Genomic DNA, 25,281 nt, shown 5'->3' with positions numbered 1-25,281 from the left:
CTCCTAAAGCATGATGTGTGTCTGGTAGTGATTTTTTTGTATCTAGGGTACTGTGCAAAAGTCTTGAACCTCACCTCGTTTCTTTATATTTTGCAATGAAAATGGGAAATGAGTGGAGTGGTTTTTGTTAAACATGTGAAAGCATAGATGGCAATACGGTGCATAAAGAAAAAACAGAGCTTGTATAATTCCAATGAGCTTTAAAGTCAGTGTTTCTTGTGTCCATTTTTCAACACACTCTGAGCTCTCTCAGGGAGCTTTCTTGTAATTTCTGTAAGTAGTCTTCTAAGATAGTTCTCCAGGCTTATTGACAGGCTTTCAAAGCTCTGTCTTGGCTGGCTTTTTGTTCTGTTGAAATGATCTCATACTGCTTCAGTAATGTTGAGGCCCAGGTTCTGGGAAGGCTAATCCACGACTGATGTGCAATTGTGTGTTTTTCTATCCGGGTATACATTAACTGCATCGGTGGTTTGTTTGGGATGATTGTCACATGCTTAAAACTGTTGCTGTTGCTTTCCAATTGGTATTATGTGGTAGATCAAAATCTGATTGTACTATGTTCATAATTCCATCAATTTTGACAAGATCCCCAGCACAAGAGGCTACACCTTATTTTTCAGTGGCTGTAGACAATCACCGTTGTACCACTCTCCTGACCTTCTCTGTACATAATGACAACAATTTGAACCAAATATTTCAAATCTGGATTCATCACTCCTGTTGTGACTGGTTTTCAGCCCAGTTCTTGTGCAATTTGCCAATTTTCCCTCCTTCTTGACAGCCACCCTTCCCCTTAGACCATTTCTGCTGAGGCTTTGGTGAGCATCAGCCTCATCATCAAAAGAGCCAGATGCATCATGAATGGGAATGGCTCAATGAGTCATTGAGAAGACTGGACAAGCTAATACTACGTATATTTAGCATGGCAAAGATAAGAAACAACCCAGTATTTTAAACTAATTTACTCATTGTCTGTGTTTAAGTAATTACCTTACATATTACCCCACTATATCATCTGATATAGTGATAGATTAATATCTGACTATTCATATATCCAAATAACATCACAGAAAGTACTTTTGTACCTTCATATTTTGTGAATTGATATGAACTGAACCATCCAACACTGGTAAATTATGGAATTCAGGACTTACAGTGCTCCTTTTTTCACTAGGGAAGCAATGATGGAGGAGGTACAGGCATTTCTGGAAATCTACTTGGACAGCAAACAACACAAGACCAGTAGCTCAGTTCCATATGTTTTATTTTTGATGCTGTGGTCCACTGTAGGCAAAAACTTCTGGATGAATGATACTAAAAGAATTAGTAAGCGTATTAAAAAGGCCTGGGGTTGGAGCAAGACAATGCACATGCAGCAGACAGGAGGATCACCAGAGAAGCACACTCTGCAAAAGAGTAAGAAAAATGCTCCACTGAATATATATATATATATAAAAAAAAACAACAACATTTTAATCGTCTAACCAATCTGGTTGTATAATTCCTCTTTCAATTTTAATGTTTTAAAATTTCATATATTTAATTTATAATTTCTTTCTTTCTTCATTAAGTTGTACAGCTTCCAAAGTCTTACATCTGCGAGAAAGGAAATTGTATTCTAATTCTTGCAATGAAACCATGACAATCTCCTCATCACTGCCACAATAACAAAAGGCAGTGATGAGTTAAAATAATTAATCTCTTGTCTATAACACGAAGGAGAAATATTCTGTGTATTCTGTGTGTCTTCGTATACAAAAATCTCTGATATCTGGGTGCTGAGGAATCTCAAATGAAAAATATTTCTATAATAAAAATAATGAAAATACATCAAAAACATCCCTGCAGGTTGTTTTTCATCTGCCTGCTGTCATATATGCTTTAAGTATTACAGCTCTCACATCTACCTTTTGGGCACCTTGCCATGAATGCACTTCACAGATAAAATATCTCTGATAAACACTGTGTCTGTCAGTGTTTTCTATTAATCACAATCCCCCCAGAATAATTGTTTAAGTTAATATAATGCCATTTTTGTCCGTGCCAAACCTATAGATAAGAAGAGCGAACAGACAAGTCTTTAAATGTCATTTTCAGCACCACAGATAGTTCTCCTCACTCATCTTCTTCCATGCAGCACTTTGAAATTGCTAGTCCAAAGCAATCACAAAAGTTTTGATGAGTATATATATCTGCTTTTGCAGAGCTCTGATGTGACACATTTGCCCACAGAAACAAGAAAACACACACCTGAGGCCAAATCCATATTTCCTTTTGGTGGAAAATAATTACCCCTCTGACAGGCCTGTCCAGCCCTCATATCGCACTATCATCCTGCAGTTCCTTATCTGGTTTGACGTTTGAATTAGTTGGTGCAATGTGCACATTTTCAGAGGTGAGGCCAGCTTGTGTTTGCTGTCACACAGAGTCACTACAGGAGAGATGATGACCCATGCACCATGCTCCACTGAAAGCCCTAATAAGCGTACCCGGCACCCGCCACGAGGAAGATCTGCAATATCAACCATCCGATCAGCAGGTCAGATGGGATTTGTATTCTGAGCCTTGTCTGATGAATGAATCATTTCCTCTCATCTGTCTCTCAAAACACACTGTGTCCAAAGGCTGGATTGTGGAGCACATCAAATACAGACATGGATGTGAAGGGAGGGGAAAACACAGGCACAGGGCTGCCGTGAATATATGAGAAACGTCTTCAGGGAGAAACATGTGGAGGGAAAGAAAAATGGATTTACATCGGATGTCTTCAGAGATATTTTCTTGGAGTTGTTGCAAGTCTACAGGCATTATTTCAAGTAAAATGGCAATTTAACTTCATAACTTCATTTCCTCTCCCTCTGTGTCCTTTTCTCTCTCTCTTTAAAGCTCATTTATCTTAATTAGTGTCTTAAAGCAATTATTCTTTGCAAGCTGAGTGATTGTATTTTTGCCTGTCACAGTAGCTTCCTGTTAGTGTTTGGCTGGATTTCAAGCAGGATTTGTCGTATTGCTCAGTGGGATATATTATTAGACAAGCCCCTCTCCGCTATATCCCAGATCTTCAGGATATAGAGATTGTTTAGACACTGTTTCTTTTCCTGAAGAGAAATCCACACAACTGTTTATTTCCATTGCATTTTATGAACATTTCACATAAATTCTACTTTCTTTAAAGAAATACCACAACATTTTTGAGAATATATAAATTTTTAAAAGAATTAGATGAGAGGAATGATCCAAGGCGAGCCTTTGTATATATTCATGTCAGGATTTGCAGGTTAAGGACCCAAATTCAGGGGTCAAAACACAAGCAGAAATAACAAAAAAAAAAAAACAACTTTTATTAAGTTTAATGCACAAGTCCAAAAATCCCACCCGGGCAACAGAAACTCAAAAGGCATCAGAGGAACATGGAACAATGAAGGCAAGAAACACAGATGCTCAGACAAAGTATAATAGTACCTCTTGCAATCTCTTGATCACAAGAGTTAATCAAGGGATTGCAAACACGCGGGAGGAGGCATTCCTGAAAATAATCCAGACAATAACTTAGCAAATTATTTTTTTTAAGAACAAGAGTGAGAGCACAAAATAAAGCAGGAATTAACTAAAACAGAGACGAGCAAAATTAACAAGGTACAAGGGGACTTGAATAATCCTCTGAAAGATTTCTAAAGTAAAAAGGCAAAACCTGAACTAACATAATTAAAATAAATGAACAGAAGACTCCTAATAATATGAGTTCCCCAAAAATTCTTGAAATATAGCAAAACTTGCAGGTATAACAGTTGGTTCACTTATCTCAGCACAAAGGCTCGAAGTGATTTGAGATTTCTACCATGGCTATGTTCAGAATTCATAAAATCTTTACAGTTTTGTAAGGACTGAACCAAGCAACAACCACCAGGACTGAAAAATTAAACCCAGGCAAGTGTCGAAGACTGCAGTTTCAGGAATAGCCAAAGATGAGTCAGTTCTACTACTACTATAAAAAAGGTGGTATGTGAAGTTGATTTTCTTTTTTCTTTTCTTTTGTAAAACTCAGCTGCTTAAACTGCATTTTTAGAGGCAGAGCGGCTTTGTATTAGGTTTGGGATGTCAAGTAGACCACTAACTTCCTGTTAGTGTCACCTCAGCTATCTGAATAACTGATCTGTATCTGCTGAGTATGTTTAAAGGTCTTAATGCAGTTTTCTAACAAAAGGCAGAAGGCGTTTGTGCACAAGTGTTGATGAGTGACATTTCAGTTCACATTTGCATGTTGGTTTGGCGCTAGATAACAAGTATCTCTGTCTATGTATTTTGCTAACTATGCTTGCTAGCATATAACTTCGCACACCACCCACTTGTCTAAATATGGTCACTACTCAAACAAAAAAAAACAGTCAATGAGGTCACAGTGCCGCTTAAAATCTATGGATTAACATACAAGATGTAAATTAATGTAAATTGTGCTTTAAAGGTGCTTTTCAGCAAATTTTGGCAAACTTTAACCTTCTGAACTGAGCCAGAGTAGCCATTTTCAGTCACTGCTCTAATCAAAGTGGCTTCTTGTCATAACTTCATATGTACCACAAAAACTATGATGGCTAAATTAGGTATAAAAGGTGAATGTGAAGTAACAGGAATGAAAATTAGCATTTCCAAATCCGAGGCCATTCTCAGCCAGTGAGGGATGACAAAATTAAGGACTTTAAATATCTCATTCTCATCTGTCTTGGTCTTATTCACAAGTCAGTGGCGAACTGAGTGTAAGATTGACAGATGGATTGTTGAAGCGTTAGCAGTAATGTAGACACTGTATGGGTCTGTTGTGCAGAGAGAGGAGTGAGTGTGAAAGCAGGGCTGTCAGCTTACCAGTGGATTTATGTTCCTACCCTCACCTATGGTCACAAGCTTTGGGTAACAACTGAAAGAATAAGATTATGGATACAAGCAGTAGAAATGAGGTTCCTCCAAAGGCTGCCTGAACTCTTCCTTAGAGATAGTTGAGACGGTCAGTCAGAGTAGAGCTGCTACTTCTTCATATCGAAAAGAGCAAATTGAGAGGGTTGCAGGATGTTCTACTAGAAAGAGCCCTCAGGGCAGACCCATGACACACTGGAGAAATTATAACTCTTGACTGGCTTGGATGAGCTGAAGGAGGCGGCAGGAGAGAGGGAGATCTGGGCCCTTTTGCCTAGACTGAGGCCCAGATTGGCTTCAGAAAATGGTTGGATGGAGGGATTTATTTTTAATTCTGATTTTTCATTTAGTTGTACAGCTTCCACAACTGTGACAAAAGAATTTCTCTTTGAGGATTATTAAAGTCATTCTAATTCTTATTCATACTTGAGCAGCAATTCGAATGCAGCAGTGAGGTTTGAAAAAACTGAGAGTTGGACACAGTTATGGTTTTGGTCTTTTCATGGGATTTATTAAAAAAAATGGGGGACAGCACTAGATTTATCCTTTAAAGCAAATTTGATATGCCTGGTTTGAAATAGCAGGTACATCGCAGTGACTCATCAGCGTATAAACACATGCTGCAGTTCTACAATTAACATAGGATTACATGCCTTAATCACAGGATTTCGAGCTTTGACTAGCCCTAAATGATGATCAACTTCTGATGCTGCTTTTCTCCCACAATAGCTTCTACGATTCGACTAATCCCTCGTTTTCTCTGCTAAGTTGTGCCAACATATTATCAAAGGTTAAGCCACATTGCAGACACATGAAGCCTGTAGAATTTAAATTGTAGTTGAGGTTGTGTGGGGGAGCTAACGAGAAGTGAGAGATTACCACAGTTATTGGCCATGATCGGGTCAACTGGAAGGTAGCTTGGCTGAGTTAAGCCATGATGTTTGCCAGTGAAAGACAGAGGATGAGGTTAAACCAGCACCAGAAGCTCCTACATGTCTCTGTGACAAGCAGACATGCTTTGGGTCATACACGGTGGTAATTCCCAGAAAGGTCACACAAAATGACACCTACCAGCAATAAGCCTGGCCCTGCTTTCTCCTCAGAGCTGTAATCTGTCTGATTCGTCTCTCGAGCACTGCTTGTGTCATCGCTCACACTGCTTTCATCCTCACTAATGCCACCTCTGACAATAAGAGGGCAAGAAGGGCAAGCTCTGTCACATTCCTCAGACGTAATGTTTCTCCAGCTGTATCGTATCCGACTCGGAGGCAGAATCTCACGCTGTGTGTAACGCCGGGGAAATCGATGAGAATGGATTTCACAGCGAACGTGTGTAACTTTCTATTATTTTCTTTTATTACCTGAGGAGGAACAGTATGTCAAGGATTTATTATGGCGTTAGCATTACAATGCTAAAGCAATTTAGTCAAGTCCAGCAGTAAATTGGCTTGTCACATAAGATAGCGTCGCCAAAATGAACGAAAAATGCCAGGGAGCACATTAAATTATGAATGATGGGACTTATATTAACATTTAAATGAGATGGTCATGGTCCAGTGGGATCACAAGTTTTGCGTGTTTATGGTGTGGAATGATGTATTGTGAGGAAATCAGAAATGAATTTCAGTGTGGTATTACATGCCTATGGTTGTTCTTTAAACAGCAGCGGTTTCCTTCTAAATCGTATCGTGATGAAACTGATGTGATCACTAATCATCATGATAGGCCCATTAACAACTGCTGTAGTGCAGTATATAAACAAGAGGAAAGCAGCAGCAGATAGACTTCTGTTTTTCATCTCTGTGTTCTCCATATATCCGCTGCTTGTATGAGAAATGATGTCATTGTGTGTGTGTGTGTGTGTGTGTGTGTGTGTGTGTGTGTGTGTGTGTGTGTGTGTGTGCGTGGTGTGTCTGTGTCGTGTAAGTGTGTGTGTGTGTGTGTGTGTGTGTGAGAGAGAGAGAGAGAGAGAGAGAGAGAGTATTTTGCTAAAATCAGAGCTCCCAATTTTTTCTTCTGCAGCTCCACCAGGCTATAAGCAATCACAGCAAAACATGTCCAGAGGGGACAGGGAAGGAAAATGAAAGCAGCACATACAGGCAATGACCTTTGCAGACTCCTAGCATGATAAATGTCAAAGGTTTTCTGTTTTTAATTTGTCAGAGTTTCCAAAGGAGCCTGACCTATGCCTACTTTCAGCCACGTTGTTCCCATCACAGCAGGCGCTGAAGCGGCACCTCAAAACCTATTACTGCCCGCCTTTGCTGAGGCTGGCACTGTCAAAGCTGCAAATTAGCCCATTTGCAACCTTTCATAATGCACTGTAGCAAGGAACAGCATGTTTTTCTCAGGGAGGGCTAATGCTGAACAATGTAATGTACTGCAAATGTGACATATTGCAGACAGACCACAGAATATACATTTAGATTTGTCAGGTGTCACTTTTGTGCTGTTCTGCAATCCATTATGCTTTCTTAGCAGGTTTTGACCTTTTTACGTTTCACTGTTGATACAGAAAAACAGCTTTGGTGTTCATAAATGTACACACATCTATAAATACCATCATCAATAAGAATTTAAAGCTGATATCTGACAACTCTTTCACAGCATCCTTAAATCAATAAGAATACGCTATTGTTTATATCCAGTCAAAACAAGTTTCTGCTGGAATGTTTTTGCCTTGATCTCACTTCTGGGAAACAAAAAAATACTAAAATTATTTCTGTTATTTTCCTGCTGCTTGTCTTCTTTTCAAAGTGTGATTCCATTATTTTGAAAGAGTAATTGTGCAGCAACAAAGCAACAAGAGATTCAGAGGTCAAAACTAAGGACACACTGGCAGATAAACTCAGGAGGATATAACTTTTGTACAACAGACCGGGCAGAAATCCAGGAGACTCATATGTTTGAATCAATAGCTGTCGTCTCCGTGCTGTACTCCACTAATATATTTTTGTGAAAATGGGAACCTGGTGAAATTCATTTTTTTCCTTGATGATGTGACTTGTGCATTGTCTGGCCATATTGCTGGAACAATAACATAATTATACAGAGCCCCTACGGCTCGCGATGGGAAATGTTTTCCTAACTACTTCTGCACAATATGGTTTGCATTTCCCCTACCCATATGCACAGTTGGCAGGTTGTTACAGTCCAGTTTTAATACACCGCGAGTTTGCGGAAATGCTTTTGAAATACTACAGAAAATAGAGATGATCCAGTGATGCAATTATTGCATGAGCTGCCCAGCCCAGCCGCTGTGGTTGAAGCTGTAAACGTGGTTACTGCTCAGATAACCGCTGCCTCTGTGCCCGTTTCAAACAACCTCAACATCAGCTGGTGAGAGAGCTGGGTAAACTAGCCCCTAGAGTTATATTCCAAACTGCAGTGGTACAGATTGGAGCTTTTAGTAGTCACAGCTGATGGTGCACCAAACTCGCACCATGGTTTTGTCCATTATTGCATTTCGGTTTGTTGAAGCCACATGGCAGCTTTATAGAATTTAGATATATTTTATGAGTAGCAAACCAGATCAACAATTAATGATAGGGTGAAAACCGACCTTGTTTAATTTTTCTGAGATATAACAATAGTCTGGAAAATAAGATAAGATAAGATAAAACTTTATTAATCCCTCGGGTGGGTTCCTCTGGGAAATTTGGTTTCCAAAAAAGCACAGCAGCGACAGAAGTTACAGAGTTACAGAATATTATATATATATATATATATATAACATATCACACACACATATATATAAATACAAAGACATATATAATAAAATATACGAAGGGGATAAATAGAATAAATAGGAATAAAAATAAAAATACAAGTGAATTGCACATTTCAAGTATGGAAGTCTATTGCACCGTTGACTTTGGAATATAGTAAGTGGTCACTGCAAAACATTTCATAACATTTCCTTACTGAAAAAATGTTTAGCAGGTTTTATGTCATGGATTCAAGCTCAAAACAAAGAAGTTTTGAGCTTGATAGAGGCACAAAAAAGGCCTTAATATTCCTCTGCTCAGAATTACATTTGAGCCATTAAATCCATTCATCCCAGGGTCATGCCCCTAGCATGGGTGAAATACTTAATCTCTAAGAGATTGAACTACTATGAATGCACAGTATGTTAACGATGAAATGCTTCAAAGTACTGATATTTGTTAATAGACTACAATTTAGTTTAACAGAAGAAGAAAAAATATACAAGTAAATTGTTATTCAAAGATTAATTACTAAGATCTGTATTTTATATATGATTGTATTTATTTTTTGAAGAACAGAGCTCTACAGCTAAGAGACGTGATGACTGATTTTTGAAGTGGAAGCAGAGCCAAGGAGTCGTTCCCCTCAAAGCTTTCTTTGTTCCCGTCTTGCAGTGCATGATCAATGAATGGCTAGTGATCGTTAAAAGACCTACTGGTCGATTCCACATTAGACTCCATCTTCCTTATTAATGGACTTTTCTGTTTCTGCCTCCGCCTACCCTATTTCTAAAAAGCAGGATTGTATTTTCACATGAAAGCGTTGGTGAGTGGTGATCTCGCTTTATGTGAATGCCGCTCAGATGTCGGCTTTAGCTGCCAGATGGAGTTTCAAAGGTGTTGGAAAACAACAACACGAAGCCACGTTGCATTTCTGATCATGTATAATGAAGGCCTGATCAGTGCAGCTTAGCAGTTGGGGTCAGAGTGTAAAAACATCTATGGAGTTTTAGCCCAGCATCACCAAATGATAAAAAAGATGAAACCATGAAAACTCACCTTCTGTCTAAAGTAGCAGATCTCGTCAGCATGCAACAAGGCTGCAGTATGCTGACCTTCATCGTGCAACCTGAACTCCTCTCCCCTTCTGAGGCTTGATGTGCTGCTGGCTTGGACATTTTCCAAGGTCAGGTGGAGGGCCTTGGTCCTGTAGGGAGGTGATGAGGTGATGTTTCCAATGCCCTCTACTGTTAATGAGTGCATCTAGAGGGAACGCAGGAGGGTATAGCTAAGGTGGAGAAGTTCAAGTAAAAGAGCAGTGACTATTTGTGTGCATGTTGAGAGGTTGATGGTAGAAGGGACGTAGAGCATATGAGTACATAGAGGGAACCATAACTTTAAATGATAGAGATAAAAATCAATAATTTATAGTTTTATTATTTTACGTTATTGCCAAGGTAATATTTTTAAAATCCTCTAAAAAATTTAGCATCATGGAAAATTGAGTTTTTCAAACATATATTGCCTTGGTGAAGATTAAGACTTGTTGCTTATGACCATCCATTACAAACTGTGCTAATCTACAGTGACATCTTATTTTCTTTAAAGGGTGTTTTGCATGTTGTTTATAGGGGTATGAAGTGCCATGGGATGGAGGCATGGGAGGAGCAGTTTGTTGTCACTAGTGTATCTTTTTGCTGGTTTATTGTTTCTGGTTGATGTCTTTACTTATATAAAAAATTAAATATATATATTTTGTTGGAAAAAAAGCAAACATATTCATAACAGATTATGTTTATTAGGAACAGCGCTGCTTTCCAGAATGGAGAAACCACTCCTGACTAGCACTGCCCATCAAATATGTTCCAGGACACAAATTTAGAAATTAACATCAGAATAGTTTTCAAATACAAGGACGAACACAGCTGTGCAGTTGGGGAAAAAAGCTGGCAGTTCTTTAAAAGCTAATCTGGCACTGCTGCTGTGCCATTGATCGTCTGGCTTACTGTGGCGCTCCTCCAGACAAATGAGTCAATACATTATTCAGTGCATTGAGACTCCTACAAAACCTGTGACACTGGAAAAAACTAGTGTCCTCAGCTGCCTATTTTCCTCGAGTATCGTTACAATCATCAATGGAGCCACTGATTTGCACTTCAAATTGCCTCTTTTCTGTGTGTGTTTGTGTGTTTTAAATGATGCGGGCTTCAGTGGTAAGTAATCTTATGTTATGCTGCATAAATACAGTCCAATAAATGATTCAACACTGCTGGTTAGGAGGCAGGTATTATATGGTGACAGTACATATAAAGTCATAAATATAATAATCATCATGAGACTCATTGTTTTTGCTTTTGTAGTGAAATTGCTCAAACAGCTCTTACACCCTCCAGTCTCCTTATTATATGTAAGCGCCTTGTATTTTTATTGTTTTGGGGTTTTTTGGTCTTCTTTGCCTGGACAATTTTGTTACTCAACTGTTTCTGAAGTGTGATGTGAAAGTGCTGGAAGAATTGTTTCCGTGCAAGCATTTCACCATTTGTTTTGTTGAGATACACCAATTAGGCTAATATAAGGCGAGTCGTGACTAGAGCTGTGCTGATGTGATGCCTGTCAAAATATGTGGATTTTTTTTTTCAGGTTCCTTAGACCTGTTCTGTAAATGTATCGCTGCTTCACGCTACCGATCATCACTATGAACACGTACCTTTTATGCAGAACCAAGGACACTTAAAGCGAGGCTGGAGTACCAAATATTTAATGTGGGCAAAGCGTGCACAGTTGGTATAAACAACAGCAGTTCTGCATGTTTATGTAAAGCTGGATCACAAACAGGTCACATGGTGAGCTTGCTTTTATTAAGATTTGTTTATCCAGGTAACAGCAATTGTCAAAATAGCTGTCTGGTTTCTGGGTTGAGATGCAAAATGTAATGAATCTGCCATCCAGTGTGTTGTGTATTCTCCTACGTACTGCTGGGAAATATAGCAATATAACAGCTTCATGCAACCATGATGCTCTACAGTGGCATTGTTCAAGCTGCCCCTTTATTTCAAATACTTTTAAAAAATCAACAGGTGGCGCCCTCTCCTTCCCCTGGAGGTATACTGTTTGATGTCCTTATAGCACCAAACAGCAGCTCAAAATTCAGAACTCACGGCAAATGTTCTGAACACAAAACACAAAATTAAGCTGGCTGGACTTTTTGGGGGATTTAGGGTCTCAACGGGGCAACCACAACAGAACCAGCAAGTGTGCCTTTAATTTGTGAGGTTGTTCACATCAGCAGACCATGGAAAGCAGACTTATTCTAGTCTCTGGGCTACAGTGTGCTCCTGCGATACTGTGATACTCTCAACTCATATAAACTCTGATATGACTGTGTGAGTGTTCCACTCGTGTCTTTTGTAATTACTCTGACAGCAGCTGCATGATACACAGAGGATTCATCAGATCTATTATTCAGCTTTAAGTGGGTGGAGTGACACCACTTATTCTGAAAAAGCTCAAGGAAGCTCAATTTTTCATAATATGTTGCAGGAATACTCCTTATTATCACATACCAGTAACTCCCCACTCTGGGCAATTTGTCATCCCATATACTGTATGTATGTATGTATGTATATCAAAGGACCATGAGATGCATTCGAGTACTATGTAAAAACATATAAAGTGTACAGAAATATGATTGCCTGAGATTTTGTACTGTTACATTCAGTACGGTGCCAAAGACGCATGATGTTCTTGTCATTTTCCTCAAATGTGATTTTCCTCTTCCACTACGTGTGCAAAGGGGGCTAGTGGAGAGATGAGATACGTGTGGCTGTTATGTCAGCACATGCCCCACATTGTGCAACTTTACAAGGTCTGTTGCTCTAAGGCACCGATAGCAATCTAAGGCTGTTTAAAAGAGCAGTCGTAAATGTCTCGTACAGCTTTGAATTTAGAGTTGAGTTAGAACATCCTCCTTCTTTTAGGGCCTTTGTGAAATCTACTCAGATGAACAAACATATTGAAAGATGGATTGAGGTTTACTGCATAAAACTAGCAACGTAAAATAAACAACAATATTCAACCAGAATGAGTCATAGAATTCAGACTGCGGAAATGAGTGACTCTAAGGTGGCCCTCTGCAGGAACCTCACAGCAACAGTAGCAACTACAGAACACCGCTACAATTTGAGTAATAGCTCAACAAAACCCCCTGAAGGGAGAATTAAGGAGGTGGGCATGATGTGCACAAGCTAAGTACCTCAACATACTGTTACTGCTGAGATGTCGTTCTCTGCAGGCTTGCTCCATCTTGTCTGCATTCCACAGCAAACTCAGGGTAGTGGCTTGTGGAAAATTCCACCTTTCTGGCATTTAGTGGGAAAGATGAGAAAGATAAGGGCAAAATCCTAACGTCTACTACAGTGTAACATTTGAAAGGAACACTTTACCATCTAAGGAAAGCATCCCTTTTGTCACTGCTAACCCAGCTGTTCAGTACTACCGGCTAATTAGCTTGTAGAAGCACAAAGAGTGGAAATAAAGGCGAAAGTTAGTCTCTTGTCTAGCGGTAAGAAAATTCACATGTCAGCACCCCGAATTAACACATTATTTTTCATTTGTATAATATAAATCAAAACTGAAGTGTATGCTGTATTCATCCAAGAAATACAGCATATAATCCCTTTAAAACCACAACCTGTGGTTTTCACACTTTGGATTGGATTGGCACAGATTAAATAAGCAAGATATAACACGTTCACGGGTGACAGAATATTTACCCACCGTTAATTACCACAGAGATATAGTTTTAAAGTCTAATTTAACTCTGGGAAAGAAAGCAAATAAGAAGCATGTTTTCTTCCAAAATATTAGTAACTTGATTCATATTGTACATCCATCAATTCAAATTTTAAAAAGAGACACACAGTACTCAACTGCATTTTCATTGCATGGGCACTAGTGATAATGGTAGTGACAGCATTAGCTGTCTTCAGCGTGGAAAAATGGAATAATGATCAATATTGGATCTGTTTTTGTGTGTTTTAAAAATACTATGGCAGATTGTAAAGCTCTAAAAGGTTTATGGTTACATCAAAGTTATCCATAACACCATATGGACTGGACAGGCAACCAGCTTTGACAGGGGACATTTGGCTTTCATTTATCTTAATAAAATACATTTCAAAAATGAGTAGAGAGTTCATTAATGTTGTCACTTACATGCACAGCTAAGGTCACACACAGAATCTGGGTCTCAGTCTTTTTTTTAAGCTGGTAAAATGAACAGAGTTTAAAACTAGTGCCTGACTTGGCAGGTCTGACACCTTCTCAGTTAAAAGCTTTGGTTGTACAGGCAGTGTATTTGGGGTCATTCTTATGTTGTTGGATGAAGGTAAGCAATGAGATTGGTGGAGCTACTTTGTACATACAGTGGTTTAAAAAATGCGCACACTCTGGATTCTATTCTGCTGCTGCTTAGATCTATTGCAATGTCATAAAAGGCAAGAAAGCCTGTTCCTGAAATGTTCATACATGCAAGCCATGACATGACCACCTCTATGTTTATGATTGCGAGTTGTTATCTTGCTACACAATGAATTTGAGGCCATTATATATGCCACACGTAAATACATAAGTCTAATTATGCAAAGTGCCTCAGGTTTTTCACAGTACTAAACAATTCAAAGTCAACATGTAAGCCAATTAATTTTTAGATGCCTTATTAGACTATATTTAAGATGTTTTGGTTAGTTAGTGGTGTATGTATCTGATGTCAGTTTTTCAAGTTGCGTAAGATCCTGCATGTCACAGGGTTTTCCTTTATTTTTTGTTTATTTGCGTGTTTGTTTTTTAATTAAGTAGACTTGTCTATGTTACGTTAGCTTCAATATTCAGGCATTTTAATCAAAATAACAAAATAGTGTATTTAGCAAGTAGTTTGCAGATACAGATATACTATTTTCCTGGAGTTTAATTCAACTTTCAAGCCCCCAGTTTTGAACCCCTACTGTGTTAGCTGCCTTTTAACCGCAGTCATTTAAAGAGATTAAAATCTGGGCGCTGGGCTTATGCTTTCACACAGCATTCAGCATGAATCAGTGTGCTTCAGGGACACGGGATTGGCTCATCAAAGGATAAATCTTTGCAAACTGACATGCCAATGAAGCCTGTTCCTGCCTGATATACATTTATTTCTCTCTCTTACTTTAAAAAGATATCTTGATCTCCGTGAGACTACCTGTATGAAGATAAAACAAAAACTAATTCACCCATGAGTAATAAATTATGAGCCACATACGTATTGAGAGAATTCTTACATAGCCTACGCTGGAACTTCAGTTCGTGTCAGAACAGGTTTCAGCTTTCATTTCAGCCAATCCAGCGGCTCTATCTTTCTGGAAAAAGATCATTAATATTCTGTTATTGTTCAGAAGCTGAAATAAAAACACTCTATTACACTATATTTCTCCTTTTCCTTACGGTAAGAGACACTGTTAGATAAGGAGCAAGGCATCCTAAATGTTTATTTCATGTATCAGTACAGTGGTGCATTTTTTACCTGAGCATGGTGGAGTTGCAGCAGGCTACTGCCCCCAGGCTAGTGAACCAAACCCCACCCAATCTTCCACACTGGACTGAACCTGAAGCTTTTCTCTGTGGAGGTTGCACGTTCCCCATGTGCCTGTTTCCTGACACGCTCAAAGGGCATACACATATGGGTAACTGGTGACTCTGAACTGGCCTTAGGCATTGAAGTGGGGTGTTTGAAATGCATATAATAAAGTGCTGTATGAATGTCTCTGTGAATGGTGAGCGGTTAGTATGGGCTCTACATAAATACCCTTCAAATTCTATTTACCGTGTCATAGATTATACTTTAAGTACTGTGGTATTCTAGTAGTTTCATTTATTATGCCAATTTGGTCAGTCATACAGATTCAGCTCTTGTCTTCACATTGTTTATTTTGAGCAGACTACTGAATACTAAATTAAAAGAGACTTGGTGTACTATTTCTTTTAACTCTACTCAGACTTGCATGAATATTATTAATGCCAGCAGAGAGAGAGTATTGATTAGCACAGTCCAGAAACAGAATAACAGTCCACCCGATACTGTCCAAACCAACAAGCCTTTATTTCTGTTTTGCTTTATTTTATTTTTACACTGCTCTTTTGTGCAGCTCAAACACAAAAGTATAGCATTTTAATTAGTGAGCTTTAAAGGTGCTATTTGCTGTCTTTGGTTAGAATGAGCCGGCTCAGTGTTTCTCCATATATCCTGCTCGTGCCTGGAGCTGTATAGTTAGTGCCGAAACACCAGAATGACATCAATCTGCTTATCCAACCCTCAAAAAATAAATAAAAAATAAGCCTAATTTCCATTTGCAAACTATTCCCTCACTAACATGTTTCTGCTACAGTGTAAATAAAATCAGAACTGCCAGAACTTTAAACTTTGAAACTGCACAATCTCCATGTTTGTGTTTATATTAACCGTGTATTTCATATTTCAGTCTCTGCAACAAAAAGGGGAGTTAAAGAGTATAAAATGAAAAAGTTTTGCTGAGACTGAACAGGGCTAACTTTTACCTCAGCTGTCTAAATGTTCTTCTTTTGACTTCCTTGCTTAGGTGCAATGCAGCATTCCAGACAAGTCGAAACATGACGGTGTGTGCGCTCTGTCTCAAAGAATCAGTTAAACTGGGTGGATGCAAAGAAATGGGTCACACACATCTAGCTCTGTAACTTAAGATTGTAAAAAAAAATTAATAAAGATTGTGTTAAACTCGGGTCACCTCCTGTCAGCTATTCTGAGGTAAGGTATAATTCAGCGATTCGAACCCAGGTGAACCCCAGGTGAACACTGCACTGAATTAAAGCTACTTCCGAGATGGCTTTTTTGTTTTTTTTAAACCATCACCCCTGCATTTTTAAAAAATACCAAATGAGTTTAGGCATTCTCCATCAGTAGCTTCACTCAGATTCTCTAAACAAGACAGCTGAAAAAATGTGCTTTTGAAGGAAAGGCAAAGACAACATCAGCAAGCTTGAAAAGAGCTTGTTACGTCTGTCATTTCTTCAAAATTTAGGTTTTTTAAGCATAACTTTTTAAGGATTATTTTATTACTGATACTTTTTCATTAGAGTAATAAGCCCCAGTTGCTATATTCGGAGAAAGATTTTCATGGGATTACCAACTAAGATGTATTTTAATCCACAAAATAACATGTAAGGTTACAGGATTTAATAAAGAGGTTGGCAGGTTGATGGTGCTCTCAAATGAACTTCATTTATGATCATCATTATCAAACTATTAATATTAGGAGGTTGTTATACATTTGTGCTTTTTGCCACTTTTTGCACATAGTGGTTTCTATGATTAACATTTGGATGTTTGTGTAATTCATAAACGTTTCTGTGGGGGAGGGGACAGTTCTGGTTTAACATTTAGTTCCCGGGTAAAAGAAAAGGGGAAAAAAAAGAAGAAGCTGTTTTTGGGGTGTGGACTTGCTTCAAGGCAGAAAAGGGGGAGGTTTAACCCTCTTGCTGCTTTTCCATTGGTGGACACAGGGACAAATATGCCTGTACCTGGTGCAGGTAAACAGACTGAAATCAGGCACAGCAGAAGAGGATCACCTGGCGTGACTTAATGCAACACTTTGGTTTCATTTAAATCCACCACCCCGGAAAACTTGACAGCTTTTTCGTTTGTGGCTTTGGACAGGTTTGTGTCGTATACCTTGCCTAACTACACACAAGGAAAGAGAAGAGTTAGCATTTGTAGATTTTTTTAATTCTTTTTTTTTTGGGGGGGGGGGGGGGGTAAATATCAATTAGTTGTGCCTTGTTGTGTTTTCTAGGTGGCAAGTGCATTGCCTTGTCATACAGGTGAAATGAGACTTCAGACTGAAAAGTGTGCATAGACAGGCAGGTTTTTTTGTAAAGTGAATAATTAAATGTTAGGAGTAAATGCTTGAGCTGAAGGCTGTGAGATGCTGTAATAGATGGTTACAATTGTGTGGGTTTGGACTGTACGTGTTAATCAGCACCCTGCATTCATCAAGCTGAAAAGACTGCAAAAGGATGGAAAACATCGAAAACAGGTCCTTACTTGTGCAGGGAGAGGCCTCGCCTGGCACGCCCTTCACACAACCTGTACAGAAGGAAACTTGAGCATACACTCCAATGGAACCTGTCTTTCATGTATTTGTTCTCTTTAATTAATCAACCTCTTCTTCCCTGACAGAAACAGAAAGAATGACATCACTGAAATCGGTGTCAACGTCCCCAGTGATTCACCACCTGAAGGGAGGCTTCAGCGTGCTCACTTCACTTGTGAAACCATCCATGTATTCTATCCTTCATTCCACCGGAGTCTGTGTAAAGTGCTAATCAGATTTCAGTGGTTTGAAGAGTAAGACACATGGAATTTTTCATCCTCAGAGAAGCTTAAGTCATATAATCACATTATCAAGGGTTTTAATGGTTGCAACTTTTACAATAAATTTTAACAGGGCTTTGTTTTTTTGTTTTTTAGATAAAAGATATGGCCTTTAATGCCCTTTGAAGGCAATGTGATGGTGAAAGCAACAGTTCTGCACAAGCACTGAAAGAGGACTTGTCCTCCTTATTCATACCTGCAATGCGACAGTAGTTGAATACCGCTGCACTGATTGCACTTTAGAGTTATTGCAGGATCACAGAGTGCTGGCAGCCCCACTTTATGTCTTTTTGACTGTCACTCACAGAGGTTGCTGTGTCCTCACCCTGTCTCTCTCTCTCTCTTTACACTTACTTCTCCGAGACATAGCAATTACATAATGACTCCTAAACTCCCACATTGCCACTTTCACAGCAAGCTCATCTGAGCTTTTGCCAAGATGTATTTTTGTGTCCTTAAAGTCTTATAACTGTACCCAAGAAGCCTAGACATACAATATAACATGTGCACGGAACGGAGTAACTCATTGTTGATTAATGAACATCGCTTTTTCCATCCAAAGAATATAGTCTTTTCCATAAGGTTTTAAACAATTCTCTGTGGGACAATTAGCCTGGCTCATTAGCACAGGACACTTCCCAGATTACATTCAAAGCCTTAATTATAGCTAAATAGGCAGCTACATTGAGCCCATGTCAACCAACTATAATTCTTCCTCTCAATTAATATAGAGGGAATATAAACTAACAAAAGAACATAGTGCCAGATCAGCAGAGATCTGTACAGACTTGTACTCAGTAACAGGGTTGCTCTGATTGATAGTGACACAATAAATAAGGAACTATTAGGTATTTGAATTAAAACACATCTGAAAGGTCTTTTTAACAAAGAAAAGGGCATCATGTTGTGAATTAAGAACTACCAAAGCCATTACATGGGGGAAAAAGACAGTGCAATTCCCAAATTTTAAGCAAAATCAGGAAACTGTGGAAAATAGTGTGCTCAGTATATTTCAAAGACAGAATAACCGATGCATGACCCAGAGTTTCAAAAATTCTGTCTGAGGTTAATCTCAGTCCAGTGATCAACTGATCCCAGCAGGCCTCACATGCTAGAAAGATTTTTGATTTTCTCCACAGCAGACTTCTCATGTGCTACACACCCCAGCCTGCTGTTCACCTTCCTGTTTGATGCAATTATAACCAGAGGGCTTAGTGCTGCATATAGCGAGCCAAAGAATAAACGCAGGTCAGAGATCAGTGAGGAACTCATGGTTTTCTTCACAGTGAGGGTGTACACCCAAAGCCCATTATCTGCCCCATAGAAGACAACATACAAGGTCACAAGTGCCACCACAGCTTTGGCAGCTCGTTGTTCAGCTCCACTATTTCCAGCACCACCACCACCACTACTGCGGAGTCCCTTCACCTGCTGGCTGTGCTTGTAAAGGAATACCAGGATAATCAGACTTGCGAGTGTCATGAGGGCCATGGGCACAACATCCCTGCCAACCTGGATTGCCCCGTTGGCATCTCTGGACAGCTTTGAAGGAAAGTTCAAATAGCAGAATTGCACATTAATGCCATTGTCTATCGGGCTAGTTTCATTCTTGGTACTGAAAGAAAACAGTATGGCTGCTGTCGTCATGCAGGCATTGAGAACCCAAAGGAAGAGGAACACAAAGGCCAAATAGTGACCTAACAAGGCACGAACAGAAGCCCAGCTTGATCCTGGAGGGGCAATGCTCAAGCACTGATAGGTACTCAGCAGGAAAGTGAGCCAGATTGAGAGGCCACGTGTTGCTCTATAGATAAAGATCACTGATTTACAGCCTGTGTCTCCAAAGATGTCGGCCAGACGGAAGGAGGCCAGGGTCTCCGTCAAAGCACGTACAACCACCACCAACAGGTTGACACAGGCCAGGTGCAGGAGAATAGCATCAGCTGCTAAAAGTCGCTTCTCCTGGTACAGCAAGAGGAGGAATGCCACAATTACAGTGGCATTACCTGGAATTCCCACAATGGTCAGGAAGAGAAAGAGCATCCCACGGACAAACACTTCTGATGCCATTCCTACAGGAAGTTGAAAATCAATAAAATCACATTATCAATATGTTATTTGTCATGCACTTCTAAATGTCAAATGGTGCCTAGCATTTAAATGGTTTCAGGAAAAAATCGTTTCGAAGGTTAAACTCCTACCTGAGAACCGTCGAAGCTAAAGAGGTCTAAAGTGGACCTTGTGCCTGTCACGCTGTGATCCTTCTCTCCTGATGTAGTCAGGGTGTTTGTGTTCTTATACTGGCAGACAGGTAAGATCTGTTTTGCATGGTCCATTGACTTCTCTTCCCTCAGCCTCCAATTACTTGAGATCAATTCAGATGACTGCTTCTGTACCTGTATTGGGTTTCAGACAGGATAAGACAGTGGAAGCTGTGTGTGTCCTCGTACAAAGAGCTTACCAGTGGATGAGAGATATGACATTAATGAAAGCACAATATCTATCAGTCCCATGTTTGTTGTAAAAAAAAAAGAGATTACAATCATTCTTCCATGTCACTGTTTCACTGAGTAGAGAGAATTAAATCATTTTTCTAATTACTGAACCTATATGCAGATCTCTGTGTAAAACCCTCCACAATACTTTTGCATTTTTCATATCTTCAATCTTTTTATAAAAGCCACTGCAAATCAGAAACCCTCCCTGTGTTGGTTAGACGCATATCAACACCACAGTGTCCTCCAGTGGAGGAAGAGGAAACAAAGGACATTCGACTCACTCTTCATGGTAGATCGCCTGCAATTTTCATTTGGAGCGTGATCCGATTTATGATTTATGATTGTGTAATTCATCCACAGCAATAAAAACTCTTAATAGAATTTAACCTAAACTGTGAGGATGCTGTAAGGACAATATGATTTAACATCGGGGAACTGATAGAGAACATTAAGCTTAATTCCTGTAACACAAGACACGTCCTACTTTGAAAATTATAGAGTACTTGAAATATTGTGGCCACATTCAGGAAACCCTGATTAAATATTTATTCTGAACACTATGAATATAATGTATGTGTTGGCACTAATGTGGTTTGATACAATTTCTCCTTGAAAATTCTTGTTCTGTTTTGTTAATTGAAATACTTTTTCTCTGTCATTGAAAACCAACTGGGTAAAACTGAACATGCAAATGTACAAAATATTTAGATTTGTTAATTACAGTTTAATTTTTTCATATTTCTTGTTTTCCAGGATTTTGATCTAGTCTAGTATGTTTCCCTCTATATTTATATGTTGACGTTTTTAATGAGTCTGGATATGTATCATTTAGTGCGGATGTTCTGTGCCTCTCTGTGTTAGTCCAGCTTTTATGAAAATAGGAATTAAATTAAAAGCCAGTCATGTTATGTTTTTGATTGAACGTTACATGAAAATCAGCTATGTTTATGTATAGAAAAAAAAATCAAATGTGAGCTACCGAAGAATTTAGAGTGAATGAGTTTTAGATGATGAAGACAAATGAAATGTAAAATGCTGGGAGGTCAGCTGTCCCCATCTCCTTGTGAGGCTGTTAAGTCAAAATCTTCTGAAAGTGCATTTTTCTTTCTATTGGAAAGATTAAAAGGTGCAGTGAGAAATACAACGAATAACCCCTCTGCCAGTTCAGAGATTTTGCCCTCATCAGCACACACAAAGGAACAAAAGAGTGTAAAGTGATATTTCTCTTAACTAAACTGAGCTGAACATCTAAGAATGGACCTGATTTTTTAAAAATGCATTAACATAAACCGCAATGTGAAACATAAACCGTGTGAAACAATTTTATCAGTTTCAAACAGGCTCTGCAAGGGTCTGTTTGTGTCCTAGTAACATAAATTTCATCATTACAGGGTATGCATGATATTTGCATGCCGTCCAGATTGTTCCAATTGTGTGGGCTTTTCTAGAAGCCACTACACAACTGTGCACTTGAGCTGAAAGCATTTTTTTACACATATAGAATATGTATGTACAGCATGGACAATAATAAATCTCTGCTGCCTGCAGCTTCAAGGGAATATAATATTATATAACAAGAATAGTTTTTTGACACACACACTCATATTCACCTGTTGTTCTGACAAACAACAAAATTATAATAGGAGAATAGGAGCAATGCTAAAAACAGATTACATCAGCGAGAACATATTTCCTGTCAAGAGAAAAAAAGAAATCTTTAACTCGCAATGAAGCATACTGTTGCAATCCCCTGAGAAGGACATGCTTGAACTTGCCATTTTAATTAGCTCTCAGAACATTTAAACATGTTACAAAAACACACAGGGAAGCAAATAACACATCTAGTGATTATCTATTCCAAGGCTCCCCCCCGATCCCACCTCCACCCCCAGGGAAAAGCAGGCTTCTCAAACAACACCGTTTTAGCACAAAAATAAACTTGTGCAGATGACCAGGTTAGAGTCCTTATAAAGACACATTTGCCATTTACAGGTTAGCTGGTTAGAAAACGGGGATACTTATAACAAACTTCCGTTGTCGGTGCTAAATGAATAATGTTTAGTTGTCCCTATGCCCCCAATTAGTGCAGACATGCATTGTTATATGGCTAATTGTTTTGCTTCTCTGTGTCTTTAACATGCTCCCAGGACATGATGGAGAAAAGGAGCGCACGCTGAAGCACCAGCTGTGCGTGTAAAGGCCTCTTGATGGCTCATTCAAAGCATCATCAGGCTGCTTTTGCGTAAACAGTAACCACTCACGGCTGTCTCCACGTGGTCAATCAACCGTATTTCTTAAAACTCTGCAGGGAAATAGCTTTATGATATTTCAAAGTGCAGGAAAATAACACTTAAGAATTTACATAAGGAACTGATTTTCCCAGACTGCAACCAACAACTAAAATCTCTTGACCTTCTCTTGAATCTTTGAAAGAAAGCAAATTTCCACGTTCCAAAGTTGTGCCCGTTGAAATGACTCTTCGGCATTCTTAACATTATTTCAAAGTAACCTTATAATTTCCTAAGGGATTAATAAAGTATTCTAACTCTGATTAATATGATCGTAAGTTAAAACTCAGATTGAGCTAGAAAATAATCCGCATACAAAATTCTGCCATCACTACTATTATTATGTTTTTGGGCAGTATTTTTAAAAAGGATATTTTTACCCCATTACACTGAGAACATGTTAATCATGGATTTGTTATAAGCCATGTAGTGGTCAATACAGCAAGCCAAAAAAGTGTATCAACATCCATGGGGACGCCGTCTCCTTTGTGGGTCTTGTCCTCTGAGACCATGAGTCATATTTAGTTTGTTGCACTAATATCTTGGCCGATCCTTAGGGGCATCTAGGATTATATATTGAACTTACAAAGGCTCTCCAACATTTAAAGCACTAAATACTTTACTTTTTCTCTTCAACTTCAGGTGAGCATCATTTTCACTACAGGTGACACAATTGGTGTTATCTGGTTTTATCAAAACTCGTGTAGCCATCTTGAAAGATTAAGGTTATGTGTATAGTATTTATCACAGTTTTGGTTTTCTGCTTTGTTAATCACGACAGCTGCAGGTCTTGGTGGCATGGATCTGTGTGTGACCATCAAAGGTGTCTCCTTCCTCTTGCAAACAGGTATGGGCATTTTAGGAAACACTGTGGTACTTTTGGCGTACACACATATCGTTTGCACTGGATCGAAGCTCCTTCCTGTGGACATGATCCTGTGCCACCTGGCCTTTACCAACCTGTTGCTGCTGCTGACCCGCTGTGTCCCCCAGACAATGACGGTGTTCGGGCTGAAGGCCCTATTGAATGATCCGGGCTGTAAGGTGGTGATCTATGCTTACCGCATTGGCCGGGCTTTGTCAGTCTGCATCACCTGCATGCTAAGTGTGTTTCAGGCAGTGACCATCACCCCTACTGGGCCTTACTTGTCCAGGCTGAAGCCTTCACTTCCATCCCTGGTTATTCCCACCTTTGCAGGGCTGTGGCTCTTCAATATGGCCATATGCATAGCAGCTCCATTATTCTCCATGGCTCCACGAAATGACACTGTCCCTGCCTTTACCCTAAACCTGGGCTTCTGCCATGTAGACTTCAGAGACAACTTGTCCTATGTGATTAACGGGGTGGCTGTCTCTGGGAGGGATTTTACATTTGTTGCCCTGATGGTGGGCTCCAGCTGTTACATCCTGCTGCTGCTCCACCGCCACAGCCACCAAGTAAAAGGGATTCGTCGCTCTCAGGGTGGAGGGGCAGAGACCAGAGCAGCCAAAACAGTGCTAACCCTGGTAGTTCTCTATGTGGTCTTCTTTGGGATTGATAATGTGATCTGGATCTACATGCTGACGGTGGCAAAAGTGTCACCGGTGGTGGCTGATATGAGGGTGTTTTTCTCTTCATGTTATGCCTCTCTCAGCCCCTACTTTATCATTTCCTCAAACAAAAAGGTCAAAGCAAAGATTGTGTGCACAGCTGAGCATGAGCAGCCATCAGCGGACACTCAAGATTCGAATGACAAATGACTCTGTCTCTATCTTAACAGCCTGCTGATTCACCTGCTAGACAGCAGAGTTGTTCTATCAGACCTTATCATTTTCAGGATACTCTTATTTAGCTATTATTTAAACAGTAGAACTAGAGAGTAGTGTTGTACAGCTGTATGTATTCTTAATATTTTCATCTGAATTCTAATTAAATGTTAATTACAATCATATGTACCTGTAATATAGTTTGTGCTAATTGAGAGAGAACATTCTCTTTAGTCATATATGCCAGAAATCCCCTCTTCCTTCTCGCCTCCTTATCTTCATCATTGGATTGATACAAAAGAAATTAAAAGTTGAGCTAGAAGCATTTTTACACAGAAAATTTCTTTCAGGAATTTTTAATGAGTCTACTCACTAAAACCAGGAATACTGAGATTTGCAACATGTCTTGGAAATTTTTTTTAAAAAGGTTTCTTGTAGAGCTTAGATGATTAAGAAGTTAAATAAATATTTAAAAATAATTCAGAGGGACCCTTTTTGCATTTAAGTACGGCTATGGTATTATATAAGGGACAAGCTTAAACGTGAGCGTGATTGATACTACCGTTCCTACAGCAGCTGCGCTGTCAGTGGCCGAAATGTTATGGAGATATAGGGTATTCTGTTCCCACGGATTAGCCTTTCAGGTAGCACTTGCCCGCTGAAGATGTATGCGTTTCATCGCTGAAGTACGTATACTGACA

The 25,281-nt window shown here is 39.2% G+C and overlaps 2 protein-coding genes across 2 annotated transcripts; one reads left to right on the top strand and one right to left on the bottom strand.

The window, feature by feature from the left end:
• Nucleotides 1-17,419: 17,419 nt before the first annotated feature.
• On the bottom strand, nucleotides 17,420-20,351 carry LOC102304221 (olfactory receptor class A-like protein 1). The gene is made up of 2 exons (XM_005917898.3): nucleotides 20,250-20,351; nucleotides 17,420-20,120 (listed from the first exon to the last, which is right to left on the bottom strand). Exon 2 carries the CDS (start codon nucleotides 20,116-20,118, stop codon nucleotides 19,153-19,155), a length of 966 nt encoding a protein of 321 aa, XP_005917960.1. The 5' UTR covers nucleotides 20,119-20,120; nucleotides 20,250-20,351; the 3' UTR covers nucleotides 17,420-19,152.
• A 3,246-nt stretch (nucleotides 20,352-23,597) lies between these two features.
• On the top strand, nucleotides 23,598-24,578 carry LOC102303922 (olfactory receptor class A-like protein 1). Its single transcript, XM_005917897.2, has one exon. It carries the CDS (start codon nucleotides 23,633-23,635, stop codon nucleotides 24,572-24,574), a length of 942 nt encoding a protein of 313 aa, XP_005917959.1. The 5' UTR covers nucleotides 23,598-23,632; the 3' UTR covers nucleotides 24,575-24,578.
• The last annotated feature ends 703 nt before the right edge of the window (nucleotides 24,579-25,281 follow it).

The sequence above is a fragment of the Haplochromis burtoni genome, unplaced genomic scaffold, assembly GCF_018398535.1.
Source record: "Haplochromis burtoni strain Fernald_Lab_line unplaced genomic scaffold, NCSU_Asbu1 Contig_26, whole genome shotgun sequence".
NCBI lineage: Eukaryota > Metazoa > Chordata > Actinopteri > Cichliformes > Cichlidae > Haplochromis > Haplochromis burtoni.
The sequence above is the reverse complement of the archived record's forward strand: the minus strand, read 5'-3'. Positions and strand labels throughout refer to the sequence as shown.

Excerpts from the sequence above, each read along its gene's own strand:
- LOC102304221 (XM_005917898.3), bottom strand. The coding sequence starts at position 20,118 with ATGGCATCAGAAGTGTTTGTCCGTGGGATGCTCTTTCTCTTCCTGACC.
- LOC102303922 (XM_005917897.2), top strand. The coding sequence starts at position 23,633 with ATGGATCTGTGTGTGACCATCAAAGGTGTCTCCTTCCTCTTGCAAACA.